Below are 18,831 nucleotides of genomic sequence, written 5' to 3'. Positions count from 1 at the left end.
TACAGGTGAAACAGCTACTGCAGGTTACTTCTGCAAAATATGTGAACAGAAAATTACAACTAGTCCTAATTTTGATTACTTTACATAATACCCTAATGGATAAAAATCAGCTATATTGAAAAATACAGAACTGGTACTGGTCTTATACTATCCAGCGGCTATTTTAATTCAGTTACTCAAGAAAAATATTTATGTAACTTTGCACTAACATTATGAGTCTGAATTGACATATTCTAAAAATTACAGAAAAGATGGCTAGCTAATAAGGTAATATTTTCAATTACTTGCCTAGTATCTACTGGCAACCCAGTTTAATTTTAGGACCAGAATTTAAAACCGAGTTCTGAACCCTACAAAGATATTCAAATTAACTTTACCTCTAGCACTATGGTTGTGAATCAAAGAGTTCATTTTCTCTGCCTTGTGATGACTGGGTGTTGTGTGCCGTCCTTAGGTTAGTTAGGTTTAAGTAGTTCTAAGTTCTAGGGGACTGATGACCATAGATGTTAAGTCCCATAGTGCTCAGAGCCATTTGAACCAAAGAGTTCATTCTACATTTCCTCACTATTTATCATAATAATAAACAATGTAAGAGAGGAAATGTACTGAAATGTAAGAGTAACAATCCATAGCTCCCCAAAGGTGCTTCTACAAGATGTTTGGTTATCAACTGCACACAATATGTTTGCTGCAGACTTCAGTCACACAAATACTTGTGTCACCTTAGGTGGATGCCAAAAGATTATGCCACAAGATAGTATGCAAGTATGTTAGCATTCCAGCTTGCAGGTGAACTGAGTGGGAGAAATTTCTAAGTGTAAACCTGACAGAACTGATGTTTCTGTTAAGTCATTTATACACTGGTACTACCTTAGTTTATTATCTATCAGGATTTTTAAGAACTTCACACATGGAGTTTCATCCTGTGGATGCCCATCAATTTCTTCTTACAGTAGCTGTATTTTATTTTTATTTGTAAGGAATTTAATAACATGAGTCTTTGTAAGATTAAGGGTTAAGCTGTTTGGTAGTTCTTTCTGACATGTCTGGAAGAACAGACACCACATCCATATAAGTATATAGTTCTGGCAATACCAGCCATGACCTCCTTCTTCTGGGCAGATGCACACATATTACCCAAACTCTTAAGGGGTAATGAGTGTGTTGAGTAGGGACACTACGAATGTAGAGTGTGGACGTATAAGGTAAGACTGTGGGTCTTGTGGGAGGCGTGCACGAGATAGTCCCAGCAGTCGCACTATCCTCTGTGCCCTCGGTGGCTCAGTTGGATTGAGTGCCTGCCATGTAAGCAGGACATCCTGGGTTTGAGTCCTGGTTGGGCACACATTTTCACATGTCCCTGTTGATATATATCAATCTACATCTACATCTACACGATTACTCTGCAATTCACATTTAAGTGCTTGGCAGAGGGTTCATCGAACCACAATCATACTACCTCTCTACCATTCCACTCCCGAACAGTGCGCAGGAAAAACGAACACCTAAACCTTTCTGTTCGAGCTCTGATTTCTCTTATTTTATTTTGATGATCATTCCTACCTATGTAGGTTGGGCTCAACAAAATATTTTCGCATTCGGAAGAGAAAGTTGGTGACTGAAATTTTGTAAATAGATCTCGCCACGACGAAAAACGTCTTTGCTTTAATGACTTCCATCCCAACTCGCGTATCATATCTGCCCTATTACATGATAATACAAAACGAGCTGCCCTTTTTTGCATCCTTTTGATGTCCTCCATCAATCCCACCTGGTAAGGATCCCACACCGCGCAGCAATATTCTAACAGAGGACGAACGAGTGTAGTGTAAGCTGTCAATTTAGTAGACTTGTTGCATCTTCTAAGTGTCCTGCCAATGAAACACAACCTTTGGCTCGCCTTCCCCACAATATTATCTATGTGGTCTTTCCAACTGAAGTTGTTCGTAATTTTAACACCCAGGTACTTAGTTGAATTGACAGCCTTGAGAATTGTACTATTTTTCGAGTAATCGAATTCCAATGGATTTCTTTTGGAACTCATGTGGATCACCTCACACTTTTCACTATTTAGCGTCAACTGCCACCTGCCACACCATACAGCAATTTTCTAAATTGCTTTGCAACTGATACTGGTCTTCGGATGACCTTACTAGACAGTAAATTACAGCATCATCTGCGAACAACCTAAGAGAACTGCTCAGATTGTCACCCAGGTCATTTATATAGATCAGGAACAGTCAAGGTCCCAGGACCCTTCCCTGGGGAACACCAGATATCACATCAGTTTTACTCGATGATTTGCCGTGCCCATCAGCAGCTGAAGGTATTAATATATAATTCTAATTTTGTTTCAGTATTTGTCTCTATGTAGTGCATGTATGTTTTGTCAAGACGAACATTGACAAGAAAGTCAAAGTCTAACTAATTACCCTCAATAATTATTATTGCTTTTATACATGAGGTCTAATTTTCCCCTTTATTCTGCAGAGGCTTGTTGGAGAAACTCAACCCAAACAACATCACTGTATAAAAAAGGTTTGAGGAGGCACCTTTAAGTTTTGATAAAATTTATTATCTTTAAAGACAGAAAGCACTAGGAGGTCAAGAACACAAGCAGGTGATGCACTAAATCTCTTGACACCATATTTAATGTTCAATGTTTCCCCATTCTGAATTTAGTCTTATTTCTGTAACATCATTTTCTAATTTGTCTCTCTGTTTTCTGTTGTTAATTATGACTCCAATCCTATAAGGGAAATGTCTTTAATGTCACATTAGTCTAGTTTCCCCATTAATATTTTATGAACTACACATTCAAAGGTCTTGGCAAAAGCACAGAAAGTGCCAGCAAGATGATTTTTCTTTAGTTATTCCAGAAATTTGTGAAATTATGTATTACCTTCTCAGTAGGGAAGTGTTTGTAGGAACTGTTGGCTTCAATATGGTGTTCTAAGCATCCTTCTCAAGAAGTTTGGGAACACAGATAATTAGAGGTCATGCGCTTATTTCCAATTTGATAAAGCCTTATTACTGCCACATATTTCAGCCTTTCAGAAGAAAACACCTTCACTTATTGATTGATTATAAAGGCTACTTTGGGGATACACTGTCAAATCATCTCAAGATTTTTGAGCTGTGGTTGAAATACCAAAATAACCAGAAGAGTTATTACTTTTCAGTGCCCTAATAATTTTGTAACCACTTTACCAGTTGATTTGACAAAAATGGTGTTTTCTGGTGGAGTACACAATGCCTGTCAAAGTAAACTTAGAAGATCTGCTTTTGATATTAATTTTCCTCTCTCTGTGTTTGGTGTTAGTGTTAGGGAGAATTCATCGAATCTAGCAACCAAAGATTTGAATTTAACGCCATCTGTTTCAGTGATACTGCCATCAGGAAATTGAATATCATTTGTGTTCTTGAGTCTATTTATTTTGTGCCTAGTAATGTTTGAAACTGGCTTTGTTTTGTATCTGGAAATTTTCTACACACAGTGCAGCGTTTTTGACAGTTTTATGCATGATGAAGAAATTTACAATTTTGATTGTGGTAATTAGAATGATTAGAGTTAGCCCTCGACATTAAATAAAGTTATATTCACCCTCTCACTTGGCTCCCACTGTAGTTCTCCCTGATCTATAGTGAACAGAGAATCTGCATTCATAGTATCATATAAACATCTTTAGGAAAGCATTAACTTCTTCCTTCCTGATGTTCATCTTACAACTTAAAGAAATTTATTTCTTCTCACAAAATTTTTAAATTCCTCCTCCAAATCCATGCACTTGACAACTGGAGCACATTTATTTATACAATTTCATTGTTTTTGAAAGAGAAAGAAGACTTATTTGCTATTTAGATGACACTGTGGTGGGCTTAAATGGACAGTCAGTATGGAGTGAGAGCAAGCATTGATTTCAGAGTTAGATGTGATATAAATATGAGATTTATCTTTGTATTGATCAATATGAGTTACATGCTTATGTTCTTTGGTGATGGCTACCATGTTGATATTGTATTTGTGCACTGTATCATTATTCTATGTATCATGAATAAATACAGTGAAGTGTCAACTACAGTCATAATCATGTGTCTAATAACTGGAGGAAGAGTTCCCCTATGTGGTAGCCTCATAATGAAGAATGCAGAGACCCTATTTAATTGGATGCACAAAAAAATGGATTCCACCACAACCACTGCTTTGAAGGGGAGTGTCAGGACCCATCACCTGCCAGAATCACTATGCCGGAGACAACTGCTTGGAGTACCAGCACAGGCTCCAGCAACAACAAGATCTGTAACACAAAATTTCCACCTTTCTGGCCAACCAGGGTGTAACTTTGGTTAACACAGGTGGAGGTCATTTTTTGATTACAATGACCCTTATCTGACATGGAACAGTTTACATTGATGTTGTTATAGTTGGAGTTAAACATGATCAAACAGTTGCATGATATTTTACACTGACAATCTTATGCTGTGTTCAATGAAGCTGTACTCCAGTGTTTTGTGCTACTGCTGGAATCTAGGTTACAAAAAATTGAGGGTGAGCATGTTCCAGTGATTTCCCATCCCACATGTTTCATGTGCTATGTGCAATGATGGGTAATGAACTGCTACCAGAACAGTCTCTAAAAATTTTCTGGCTTTGAAGACAGCCAAAAAATGTGAGGGCCATTCTTTATGCTTTTACAGATCTCTCCCTGGACGAAATGGCATGCAAAGCAGATGTGGTTGGGATCGCATGCAAGGATAATACAGCCTGTTGGTTGGTTGGTTGGTTTAAGGAGTAAAGGGACCAAACTGCAGAGGTCATCGGTCCCTTTTTCCAAAATACTAAAAATACCCACAGAGAATAAAAAATGTTCAACAGAATAGGAGACAGACGACACAGAACAAAAGAAACATAGACAAGGACCAGACAAAACGAAATAAAATCACACTGAGTGTGACGGTGGTTGGCCGACCATAGGAACAAAAAAAATGGAAAAGCTAACCACCAAAAACACATTAAAAACTTAGGTTAAAACCGTCGGCCAAAGGCCAGAATCAACACAAAACAATAAAATAAAACAGAAACACTCAGATTAAAGAATAAAAACTCCCTGCCCTAATAAAACGTAAAACTAAGGCAGCCATAGCAGGGTCATCAGATAAAACGGCAGGGAGAGTATCAGGCAGCGCAAATGTCTGCCTGACCGCAGCTAAAAGGGGGCAGGCCAACAGAATGTGGACCACTGTCAAAGCCGCCCCGCAGCGACATACAGGAGGGTCCTCCCGGCGCAGTAAATAACTGTGTGTTAGCCGGGAGTGGCCAATGCGGAGCCGACAAAGGACGACTGAGTCCCTGCGGTTGGTTCGCATGGATGAGCGCCACACAGTCGCCGTCTCCTTAATGGCACGGAGTTTATTGGGTGTGATCCGATCGCGCCATTCAGCGTCCCAAAGCGCATCATTGCCCGGGATACCGACATGACCGGGGGTCCACACAAAGACCACAGAGCGGCCGCAACGCACAAGAGTATGCAGGGACTCATGGATAGCCAACACCAGACGAGAACGAGGAAAACACTGGTCGAGAGCTCGTAAACCGCTCAGGGAATCGCTGCAGATAACGAAGGACTCACCTGAGCAGGAGCGGATATACTCGAGGGCTCGAAAGATGGTGACTAGCTCAGCAGTGTAAACACTGCAGCTAGCCGCCAAGGACCGTTGTTCGGAATGGTCCCCTAGAGTTAGCGCATACCCGACACGACCAGCAACCATCGAACCGTCGGTGTAAACAATTCCAGAGCCCTGATACATGGCCAGGATGGAATAAAAGCGGCGGCGGAAGGCCTCTGGAGGGACCGAGTCCTTCGAGCCCTGTCCCAAGTCGAGCCGAAGGCAAGGGCGAGGAACACACCACGGGGGTGTACGCAGAGGCGCCTGGAAAGGAGGTGGAACAGTGAAAACCTGAAGCCCAGAGAGAAGCTCTTTGATGCGGACCGCTATTGTACAACCAGAATGGGGCCGACGTTCTGGCAGACGGACGACCGATCGCGGGAACAGGAGACGATAGTTTGGATGCCCGGGCGAGCTTAGAACATGGGCAGCATAAGCGGCCAGCAAACGTTGGCGTCGGAACCGCAGTGGAGGTACACCTGCCTCCACTAGTATGCTGTCCACAGGGCTGGTGCGGAAAGCACCAGTGGCAAGGCGTATCCCGCTGTGGAGAATTGGGTACAGCACCCGTAACGCAGATGGGGATGCTGAGCCATAAGCCAGGCTCCCATAATCCAGACGGGACTGGATTAACGCCTGGTAGAGCTGCAACAGGGTAGAGCGGTCGGCGCCCCAGCGGGTCTGGCTCAAGCATCTCAGAGAGTTTAGATGCCACCAACACGTCTGTTTAAGCTGCCGGATATGAGGTAGCCAAGTCAACCGGGCATCGAAAACCACCCCCAAAAACCTGTGGGTCTCCACCACAGCAAGGAGTTCGCCGGCAAGATAAAGCCGCGGCTCAGGATGGACTGTTCGGCGCCGGCAGATATGCATAACGTGGGTCTTGGCTGCCGAAAACTGAAACCCATGCGCTACAGCCCAAGACTGTGCCTTACGGATAGCGCCCTGTAGCTGACGTTCAACAGCTGCAATGCCAGTAGAGCTGTAATAAAGGCAGAAGTCGTCAGCATACAGGGAAGCAGAGACAGAATTTCCCACGGCCGCAGCGAGCCCGTTAATGGCTATTAAAAACAGGCAGACACTTAAAACAGAACCCTGTGGCACACCGTTCTCCTGGACGTGGCTGGAACTATATGAGGCTGCGACTTGCACGCGGAAGGTACGATATGACAGAAAATTTCTGATAAAGATCGGCAGAGGGCCCCGAAGACCCCATCCATGAAGCGTCGAAAGGATGTGATCACGCCATGTCGTATCGTACGCCTTCCGCATGTCGAAAAAGACAGCGACCAGGTGCTGACGGCGGGCAAAGGCAGTACGGATGGCCGACTCCAGGCTCACCAGATTGTCGGCGGCGGAGCGGCCTTTACGGGACCCACCCTGAGATGGAGCCAGAAGGCCCCGAGACTCCAGTACCCAAGTCAAGCGCCGGCTCACCATCCATTCGAGAAGCTTGCAAAGAACGTTGGTGAGGCTAATGGGGCGGTAGCTGTCCACGTCCAAAGTGTTCTTGCCTGGTTTCAGAATGGGGATGACGATACTTGCCCGCCACTGCGACGGAAACTCATCCTCGACCCAAATGCGGTTGTAAAGGTCGAGGAGCCGTCGCTGGCAGTCCACTGAGAGGTGTTTCAGCATCTGGCAGTGGATGCTATCTGGTCCAGGAGCGGTATCAGGACAAGCGGCAAGGGCACTGCGGAATTCCCACTCACTGAATGGAACATTGTACGATTCTGGATGGTGGGTGCGAAACGAAAGGCTCCGACGTTCCATCCGCTCTTTAATGGAGCGGAAGGCCTTAGGGTAATTCGCAGAAGCGGAACTCATAGCAAAATGCTCTGCTAAGTGGTTTGCAATGACGTCGGAGTCAGTACAAACTGCTCCATTCAGTGAGAGCGCAGGGACGCTGACGGGTGGCCGATAGCCATAGACGCGTCGAATCTTGGCCCAGATCTGCGATGGAGTGACATGGAGGCCAATGGTGGACACGTGCCGCTCCCAGCACTCCTGCTTGCTTTGACACATAAGGCGGCGGGCCCGCGCACGCAGCCGTTTGAAGGTGATCAGGTGTTCAATGCAGGGATGTCGCTTGTGACGCTGTAGCGCCCGCCGGCGATCTATAATCGCTGCAGCGATCGCAGGCGACCACCAAGGCACAGTCCGCTGCCGAGGGGACCCAGAGGAGCGGGGAATGGCAGATTCGGCGGCAGTAACGATGCCGGTGGTGACCGATTGAACCACCGCATCAATGTCGTCAGTAGAGAGAGGCTCAAGAGCGGCAGTGGAGGAGAACAAGTCCCAGTCAGCCTTATTCATAGCCCATCTGCTAGGGCGCCCAGAAGAGTGACGCTGTGGTAGTGGCAGAAAGATCGGAAAGTGGTCACTACCACACAGGTCATCATGCACACTCCATTGGACAGACGGTAAGAGGCTAGGGCTACAGATTGAAAGGTCAATGGCGGAGTATGTGCCATGCGCCACACTGAAGTGTGTGAAGGTACCATCATTTAAAATCGAGAGATCGAGCTGCGACAATAAATGCTCAACGATGGCGCCTCGACCTGTTGCCACTGACCCACCCCACAGAGGGTTATGGGCGTTGAAGTCGCCCAATAGCAAGACAGGTGCCGGCAATTGGGCTATCAGCGCAGCCAGGACATGCTGCGAGACGTCACCATCCGGTGGAAGGTAAAGACTGCAGACGGTAACAGCCTGTGGCGTCCACACCCGAACAGCGACAGCCTCTAAAGGTGTTTGGAGAGGGATAGACTCGCTGTGCAGAGTGTGAAGGACATAGAGGCAGACGCCACCCGACACCCTTTCATATGCTGTCCGGTTCTTATAATAACCCTGATAGCCACGGAGGGCGGGGGTTCGCATTGCCGGAAACCAAGTTTCCTGAAGAGCAATGCAGAAGAAAGGGTGAAGGCTGATAAGTTGTTGGAGCTCAGCTAGATGGTGGAAAAAACCGCCGCAGTTCCACTGGAGGATGATATTGTCCATGGCTGAGAAAGGCGTGAAAGGACTGGAAAGGCAATTTACGCCGCTTGTTCACTCACTGCCACCGATTCAGTACCCGTATGAGAGGCATCCATGGCGTCTGAGGGACCAGCGAAATCAAGGTCCTCAGCGGACGCTAGAATCTCTACTTCTTCCTCAGACGCAGAGCGCAAAAGGTGCGGTGGGGTTGGTGCCACCGCAAGTTCTTTGGCCTTAGAGGTCTTTCTCTTGGACTTCTCTCGCTGAACCTTGGGTTTCACCGGCTGGGAAGGCTTCACAGATTCAGTCTCCGGGACAGAGGAGGATCGTGAAACCCTACGCCCAGCCGCTGGTGAGGACTTACGCCACTGACGGCCGTCATCCTTCCCGCTGGTGGAACCCTGGGAAGGGAGGGTCCCAAGGGAACTCTTACAGGCGGGAGTAGCCGAAGAAGTTAGACGCTTCTCCGGCTGAGAAGCGGGGACGGACGTCCCCGACGGGTGGGAGGAGGTTGCTCCTGAGGTAGGTGGTGCAGGAGCAACCGGTTGGGTAGAGCCCCCCACGGGTAAGGGGGCAGGAGGAGTCTTACTGCTTATCGAGTTGGCTGGAAGTCTCGAAACTGATGGCACAGTTGTTGTAGCAGCTGCATAAGAAGATGTCATTCTCACAGGATGGAGTCTGTCATATTTCCTCTTGGCCTCAGTATAGGTCAGCCGGTCCAGGGTCTTATATTCCATGATTTTGCGCTCTTTCTGAAAGACTTTGCAGTCAGGTGAGCAAGGTGAATGGTACTCCCCGCAGTTGACGCAGATGGGAGGCGGGGCACATGGAGTATTGGGATGAGATGGGCGTCCGCAATCTCGACATGTGAGGCTGGAAGCGCAGCGGGAAGACATATGGCCGAACTTCCAGCACTTGAAGCACCGCATCGGGGGAGGAATATAGGGCTTGACGTCACATCGGTAGACCACTACCTTGACCTTTTCCGGTAACGTATCACCCTCTAAGGCCAAGATGAAGGCTCCGGTAGCAACCTGATTGTACCTCGGACCCCGATGAACGTGCCGGACGAAATGAACACCTCGACGTTCTAAGTTGGCGCGCAGCTCATCAGACTGCAAAAGGAGGTCCCTATGGAAAATAACACCCTGGACCATATTTAAACTCTTATGTGGTGTAATAGTAACGTTAACATCCCCCAACTTGTCACAAGCAAGTAACCGGCGTGACTGGGCGGAGGATGCCGTTTGTACCAGTACTGACCCAGAGCGCATTTTAGACAAGCCCTCCACCTTCCCAAACTTGTCCTCTAAATGCTCGACGAAGAACTGAGGCTTCGTGGAGAGAAAAGACTCCCCATCAGCTCTCGTGCAAACTAAGAATCGGGGCAAATAACTGTTACCTCCATCCTGTGACTTACGCTCTTCCCACGGCGTGGCCAGGGAAGGGAACGTTTTTGGATCGTACTTCTGAGCATTAAATTGAGCCTGAGAATGCTTAGAGACTGCTGGCGGCTGGCCGCCAGCGAGAGATGATGTACCACGCTTCATTGCGGGTCATCCGCCCTGATACCACCTACTCCGACCAAGGGCCCTCCCCAAGGGCGCCACCCAGCCACAGCAAAGGCCACCTGGCAGGATGGCCGTTGCCGGGAGTCCCGATACCCCAGGAGGATAGGCATCTACTCCTTGGCATACGTGGGGAGTTAACGGCGCAGGCATCAGTAGAGCGATCCCTGTGTTGTCAGGGGGCTACAACCAAGAGGGTACATGGCGGCCCCACCACAATGGACTGGCTACCGTGCTGGATCTTAGGTGCAAAAATATCCAAGGTCGTCGTCGCTGTTAAAAGAAACACTGCAGAGTGCAGTGTGGTAATCGCACCCAGGGACGTATCCTCGCCCAAGAGATCGAAAACGAGTGGGACGCCATTGCAACGACGAGAAAGCCGGCTAAAGGTCTAATTGCACGACGGATACAGTGCACCATGTAAGGCGCCCTTCCCCAATTGGCTCGCTCTTCGGAATGATTTAGAAAGATGGAGGTCAAACCCGAGAGGGGACCATCACATAAGGCCGAAACATGTGGGACTCCTTTTAGTCGCCTCTTACGACAGGCAGGAATACCGCGGGCCTATTCTAACCCCCGAACCCGCAGGGGGGTAATACAGCCTGTGCCACTGTGAATGAGGTTATGATAGGAGGCTCTAGACCACGCATAGTGAATACAGCTACGGCAAAGATCCCTGATGCATGCATTGTGGCAGCACAGGCACAAGGCACACAGGCAGAGTTATGGGACAGTTGATGAATGAACTAGCCAGATTAAATGCATGGCTGAAGAAGCATGGCCACAATGATGGGGTCTGATGCGGGAACAACCAGTAATGTGGAAGTGGTGTTGGTACTATAGGCGTTTTGCTGATGCAGTGAGGTAGTGCACAAGCCCTTGCACATACCCAGATCAGAGTGATGAGTGCCAGTAAGTGCACGCACTTGTCAGGATTTTTCCATAGCACCTAAAATGCAGAAAGAAAGGACTGGTGTCACCTGTTATGGACTCCACCCAATTACCTATCAAAGACAGAATATCTGGTGCACTTTTCCTAGGGGACATTGGTTCAGAAATCAGTATATATCCAGAAATTATCCATGAATGTTGCAAAAATGAAGATGTTCCTTTTCTCATTGCTGGCACCAATTCTAGTCAGACTATATGGGCAGAAAACACTAACTTTGGAACTAGATGACAACTTCTGGCCTACATGTAATTATTGCTGAAGTGATGGGCCACTTTTAGGAGCTGACTTTCTCTGACATTTTTTGATTGTGCCAGATTTGATGCACCAATGCTTAGTGCAACTGCCTCTTCCTCCCAAACTCGTGACTATGTCAGCCCGCAAACTGCGTGACTCTGCCACTTTTGGTCACAGAAAGATTTTGGGCTATCCATGTCTTCCACATTGGTTATGCAGCAGTCAAGATGGCTACTGTCTCAGTTCAGAGCGCACGCGAATGCGCTACATGAGAAGACACAGAACACTTACTCACATGAAACAATTGAGCATTTGGAGTTGAGAAAGACCTGCAAGGTACTTGGAGAACAAATTTCTGAGACAAGAACTGTGTTATGTGAAAAGGTCAACAGCTCATTAATTAGAAGATGAAAGTCCTTAACTGCAAGGGAAAATTTGTGTATTGTAAAAAGATTTGGACTGCACATCTGAACAGTTATGGCACCTGCTTTTCACTGCCATATTGGCAGATGGTTGCCAAGCTACTTCCCCCTCTTCCTTCTTTAAAGCTGTCTGTGCATCAGTCAACGGCTTTGGTCAACAGCTGCTGCACGAGTTTCCTGTGCTGACGGATTTGGCGGGCCAAAAACAGCAGAAGTCATTCCACTAAACATTATATTAGGACAACACTGTGTCAGCCTGTGGATTTCAGACCTCGGCACTTGCCTCCTAATAAGTTACCTGCAGCAGAACAGGAATTCGATAAAATGATCACTGAAGGAGCTGTATCAAGACCATATAGCATGCGGGCAGTTTCATTGCAAATGGTAAAGGAGAAAAATGGGTTATGGAGAACATGTGGAGACCACAAGGTTTAAACACATACACACTACTCCAGACCAGTTTCCACTACTTCAAACAGCATTACATCACATAGCAGCCTAGAAGATGCTTACTATTTCAGTATTGTTGACTGTGCTAAGGCTTTCTTGCAAACACCTATGGTTGTGAAAGAGAGAGAAAAATTACAGCTGTGGCTACAACTTTAGGTATTTTTTAGCACAATACTATGCCTTTTGACCTGTGAAATGTTGTCCAAACTTGACAATGTTTTATGCATGGGGTCCTGCATGGCCTTTCATTCATGTTCTGTTACATGGATGATGTGTTAAGTGTTTTCAAAAACCAAAGAGGAGCACATCAAGCACCTATCTGCTTCAGTCAGCAGACTGGAGTGCTCTGGTGTTATAATTAATAAGGACAAGCCTGTGTTTTTGCAAAATATGAAGTAAAGAGCCTTGGTTGTTCCATATCACACCATGTTATTTCGCCACTATCTGACAAAGTGAAAAGTATTGTAAATATGCCCCCTCCTTCCACATTTAAAGGCCTTAGATGTTTCCTGGAAATGTTAAATTATTACAGAAGATACTTGCCACATTTGGCAGAACTGCAGGAGCAACTTAGCAAGTTGCTCACTGGTAAGAATACATCTGGTAATAGGAAAGTTCTGTGGACTCCTGAAACTACATCCAAGTATTGTGCCCTAAAAATGCATTGGCAAATGCTATATTGTTGCACATCCTTTTCAAAATGCACTATTCGCCTTGTGGGTTGATGCAAGTCAGTCAGTGCTGGGCATGGTGTTACAACAATATAACACAATGAAATGGCAACCCTTGGCTTTTTTTTCCCAAAAAACTGCTTGCGCAGCAGAAACAATGAAGCGTGTTTGACAGGGAACTCCTCACCATTAGGTGGTGTCAAACATTTGTGGCTGCTCCAAGAGGGACAGGTATTTAAGGTTTTCACAGATCATAAACCGCTGACTTCCATATTCCAACATGAGACTGACCTTAATTCACCACATCAAATGCACCTGCACAATTGTGAGGCATTTTCCATCATAAACTGAACTGACAAGGCAGCAGAGCAAGATACATACAGCTTCCTTCAGCAGTGTCAGTCTGATCCTGCATCAACAGACTTACACCTTGAGTGCCTGCCACTGCACTAGGCAAGGCAAGGGATTTGGTGTTACACTTCAGGAAGCAAGATACATCCATTTATCCCAGATAAGTGGTGAGCCTCAGTGTTTGACAGTTTTCACAACCGAGCACTCTCTGGGATATGAGCGACTTTAAAGTTAGTATCAGACAGGGTTGTTAGGGCTAGGAATACAGAAAGATTGCTGTCAATGGGTTTGGTGTTGCACAAGATGCAAAGTTGTAAAATCTCTTGCCACACTCTTGCTCCAGTGGAAAACTTCCCGTCTTCTTCGGAGAGATTCTCACACTTGCCTTTGGATATTGTTAGTCACTCTCCTTTTCAGAAGGCTTTTTTTTCTAATTATCATGACAGATAGATTCACCAGGTGGCCTGAGGCTGTGCAGAAATTTCTGCCACCGGAGCCTTGATCCCTGCTTGATTCTACAGGTTTGGCATTCCTCAAAGTATTACCATGGACAGGGGTAAGCAGTTTGCCAACTGTTCGAGGAGCTCCTGAAATTATGTAGGTGCAAACACATATTAATTAAGAGCTACCATCCTGATAGCAACAAGACGATAGAACCTATGCACTCCACCGTGAAAGCAGCTTTAGGCAGCCATACAAAATCCAGGACAACAGCACTACTGTTAATACTTCTAGGACTCCGCACAGTAATTAAACAAGACTTAAGGTGTTCCTCTGTCCAATTAGTCTATGGAGAGCAACTGAAAATACTGGGCAAATATTCCCTACCCTCTCATCATTTCAATCTGTTGGTTTGGTAATATGCCACATTTTTACATACCTGGAAAACTCGTGTGCAACTCGTCAAATCCATCAGACTGCTGTGACATGGAGAAAACCAATGTTCTTCCAAAAACCACTTCTTCAAATGCGAGTTTGTTTGGATTAGAGAAGGCACCACTAGGCTTCCTCTTCCCCTTCATATCAGGGGCCTTTTATGTCACTGACAGGAGCGACAAAACATTTATAAATGAAAAAAATGGTAAACTAGGCACGGGGTCAGTTGACTGCCTTAAGCCAGCATACTCTGATACATGGCTGCATGAACCATGCAGTGAAAGAGCCGAATTGTTTTGTTCCTACATAACATGTCAGACAAGATCAGAAACATTTCTCTGACTGAACAGATCATAAAGCCGATGGTGTTTACTCAGTCTGGTAGACAAGTACTTTGTCGACACTCAATGGTCCGGGTCACCCTGGGTTTTCAAGTTCAATCCAGTTGATGGACCTGACAGACCACGTCAATATACATATAACGCACATTAATTGCCAAGCTAAGCACTCCTAAAAGGGGAGGGGGCAAATGATGTAGAGCAAGAGCAAGCATGGATTCATAAGTTAACTGTGATATAAAAATGAGATTTATCTTTGTATTGGTCAATATGACATGTACTTATGCTCTTCGGGGATGACTACTGTATTGATGTTTTATTGTGTGTGCTGTATCATTATTGTATGTACATTGAATAAAAACAATGAATTGTTGACTACTGTTGTAATCTTGCGACTAATAATTGGAGAAAGAGTTCCCCTAAGACATCTTATATTTTGGTGTAATTTTCTGAAATATTGTTTGGAGTGTAGACTTCTAACAGCTTGCTGTATGCCATTTTGCCATAAGAATGGTCTTTGTCGAACATTTCTATTGTTACGTGTAACCTCTAAGAGACATAATATTAAGTCAGTTTTCAGACTGCCATATAAAATCTAGCAACTTCTGTTAACCACTGATGCACAATTCAGTTAATGTTAAAAAAACTGCTGTAATATGTTTTAATTACAGGAGTTCCTTTCAACAGGTATTGGCCTCACCATTTTATCTTGCAGCTCAGTATTGGTAAGTTGAATTTTCCAGTTTTGTAGGCAAAAATCGGACAAAACATTATAGATTAACTTTTGAAGCAGAGATTTAGGAAATAAGAATCGTGAGTAATCCTGTAGCATACAAAACAGATATTAAGAAATTTTTGACTTACCTGTTCCAAATATGATACAGAATAAAAAATATTTCACAACAATGCAGTTTTTCAAAAATTAATTTTCCTAAACTCAAATTATTATAAATATTACACAAAAGGAGCAAAATATGAGAATAACTATTTGTTAACTTTTAAAAACCTTTATGTTGCATTTTATTTGTAAGTGAAATACACTGACAGAACAAAAATTAATGTAGACATGATGTAAGCCACTGGAAATGTGAAATTCTAGTATATAAATAAACAGTGTAACCACCAGAATGTTGAACTCAAGCATGCAAACGTGCATGCATTGTGATGTACAGGTGTTGGATGTCAGTTTGTGGGAAAGAGTTCCATGCCTGTTGCACCTGGTCAGTCAATAATGGAATGGTTAATGCAGGTTGTGGATGAAGCTGGAGTTATCGTCCAATGATGTCCTATATGTGCTCAAATGGAGACAGATTTGTGATCAAGTAAACGAAGGGAACATGTTTAAACTCTACAGAGCATCTTGAGTTACAACAGTGTTATGTGGGTCAGCATTATCCTGTTGGAAAACACCTCCTGGGACGCTTTTCATGAATGGTAGCAAATCAGGTCGAATCAGAAGACTGATGTACAAATTTGCAATTGGGGTGTGCGAGATAACCATGAGACTGCTCTTGATGTCATAAAATTGCACCCCAGACTATAACTCCAGATACAGGTCCAGTGTGTCTAGCGCACAGACAGGCTGGTTTCAGGCCCTCAACTGGCATCCTTATACCAACAAATAGTCATCACTGGCACAGAGGCAGAACCAGCTTTCAGCACAAAACACAACAGACCTCCACCTTGCCCCCCCAATGAGCTCTCGTTTGACACTACTAAAGTTGAAAATGGCAGTCATTTGGAGTCAATGGAACACATGCTTCGGGGTGTCTGGTTTGGAGCTGTCCTTGAAGTAACTAATTTGTAACAGTTTTTGTGTTACTGTGATGCCATCTGCCGCTCATATTGCTGCTGCAGATGCAGTATGATGCACTAGAGCCATATACCGAACACAATTGTCATCCCTCTCTGTAGTGCCACATGGCCATCCATATTCCTGCTACCATATATTCTCATGATGACACTGCCAGTCATCATGTACAATGGGTACATTGGTGTCAAGTCTATGTGCAGTATCGCAGAAGAAACATGCAGCTTCTCATAGTCCTGTTAACACGACCCCATTCAAACTCAGTGAGGTGTTGATAATGGCGTCTTTGTTGCCTTAAAGACTTTCTTGACTATCAAGAACTCGTCACATTCAACCTCAAAGGTAACTAATGCTTATGACCGTTATAGTGTGTATTTAATGCAAACCTGACTTGCATCCTCATAGTGGCACTGCTTGCTCAACTCTCATGTGACTGGTGCAAAACTTGAATAGACATCATCTTTTAGGTGTAGAAACACACCTACCAACTTTTGTTTATGTTGCATAATCCCTTCTTGGTGACGTGATTTTTTTCTGTCAGTATATCATTGTTTTTTATTTTATGTCAGGACTTTGGGAGGAGCTGTTGTTATAAGACTGTTGTAGCATCCCAAGCAGTCAGTACAGTTGTATAAAGGGAGGCAGTGTGAACAGTTTTAGTATGACTGTTAGTGTAAAAAGCGATGGCTGAGCAAGCAGAGTGGAAAGATATGTTTTGAATATTACTTGTTCAAGAAAATTTGAAAATATGTAAGAATTACTAAATTTGGATGTTGAATTTAATTTTAAAAAATCACTAGTTCAGCATGTTGTATGATGATCAATAAGAACCAAGGAATTGCTGCAAATAATCGAATGACTATGGTCAACTATCATCAATCCATAAACATAATTACAATAAGTGCTTTGCTTCCTGCTTTTGAACAATTTTACACACATTACAGCAAACTTATTATTTTGGAGTCAACTGCAATTACAGTGAAATTCTCTATCAATTCATTCTTCATGAACAGCTGAGAGTAGGAGAGTTACAATGTGTATTGTCAGGAAGTCTGCAACACAAGGGAAATGTTAGGCTGCAAAACGGAACACACATTATCAGCTTCTTTGACTCAAATTCTGGTGTAGAAACAGATGTTTCACACTTTGAACAATCTTCCTAGTATTCATTCTGTCTTCACAATTATATTTTAAATGTTTTCCAAGTATCAAAGAATTTATTCAACAAAGAGAAAATGTTATCCAGTAGTACCTTTTAAAAGAAGTGGCATGAAGGGAATCATTGGAGGCTGCATTTTTCCCACAGCTATCCTGTATGTCCTGTGGTTTCTGCTTGGATCTATCAAACCTTCAAATTCAGTGTACAGTTTACGAAACTTTGAAGGGAGTTTTTCCCACGTTAGAGACAGCCTGCTAACTGCTACGTTACTGAGACCCATAACTATAGCAAAAAATGCATTGATGTTTTGATACTCCTTGCAGCTGGAAAAGGACAAAGATCCACACTTAATTTTATAGTATTAAAGTAATATTTAATTATCATTTCAAAATGTCACCACAAGAAAACCATCCCATAAATCATGAAAACACATTAATTTTGTGGCATATTCCAGTATGCTTGAAATGGAAATTAGTTTTAAGACTGATCCTATTGAATTATGGAAAAATCAAATTACACAGTTAGATGTGAATGTAACATGTTTAGAAAGACATTCTGAAGGCTTTTACAGGCCACACATACACTTATTACTTTAACCAAGTATTTCAAGGTTTCCTCTATCAGGTGGAACTGAACTACAGAAAATTTAATTTTTCACCCTCTCCGCATTTATCCCTTGCCCTGTGAAATCTTGCTATGACTTAAGGAATGGTTTTGTGGCAGCTGTTGCATATCATGTCTGCACAGTTTGTAGCAAAACTAGTTCACTGACAAAATGTTTGTCTTTAGAAAACATCAGAAAAATCAAATATGAAATTTAAAAATAACACTAACTGTAACGGTCATCCTCATGAAATAGATTTGATATCTAGGAAAGGGTACCAGATATGGCTGTCAGGTGAACATGAATTATGAGGTTTCAGAATCACTGGATCCTTTGAAAATGTCTGAATGAGGAAAGAAACTGCCCAAGGAGTGGAAAGAAGGTGGTGGGTGGGATGGGGGGCTAGGAGGTGGGGGTGACAGTGTGTAAGGTGGGAACCCAAATGTGGGTCTTTCACATAGAATGTCAACACATATTAGTAACAATTATGAAGATCATCAGTCAACAACAACAACAACAACAACCAAGCAAAATGACATTCCAAAAATCAAGCTACAAATCAAGAAGAAAAACTGAAACACTAAATCAAAATATAAGAGGGAACAGTAACGATAAATTAACAGTAGTAGAATGAGAAAAATGTCTACTTCATAATTTCCAAACAAGAACTAAGAAAAATACCTCACATGAAAACAATGGGAAAAAGTATGCAAGCTTATGAACTACCAGTCCCTTTACCAAGAGTGACTT

The 18,831-nt window shown here is 43.9% G+C and overlaps 1 protein-coding gene across 1 annotated transcript in view; it reads right to left on the bottom strand.

Moving 5' to 3' along the window:
• The window catches only part of LOC124606041 (rap guanine nucleotide exchange factor 4), a 181,068-nt gene that overhangs the window by 49,290 nt on the left and 112,947 nt on the right, over positions 1–18,831 (bottom strand). The window contains exon 13 of the mRNA XM_047138004.1: positions 17,571–17,800. Coding sequence (XP_046993960.1) covers positions 17,571–17,800 — 230 coding nt within the window. The remainder of the gene's footprint in view (positions 1–17,570; positions 17,801–18,831) is intronic.

Source organism: Schistocerca americana, chromosome 3 (assembly GCF_021461395.2).
Source record: "Schistocerca americana isolate TAMUIC-IGC-003095 chromosome 3, iqSchAmer2.1, whole genome shotgun sequence".
Classification (NCBI taxonomy): domain Eukaryota; kingdom Metazoa; phylum Arthropoda; class Insecta; order Orthoptera; family Acrididae; genus Schistocerca; species Schistocerca americana.
Note: the sequence above shows the minus strand (reverse complement) of the source record. Positions and strands in the feature narration are given on the sequence as shown.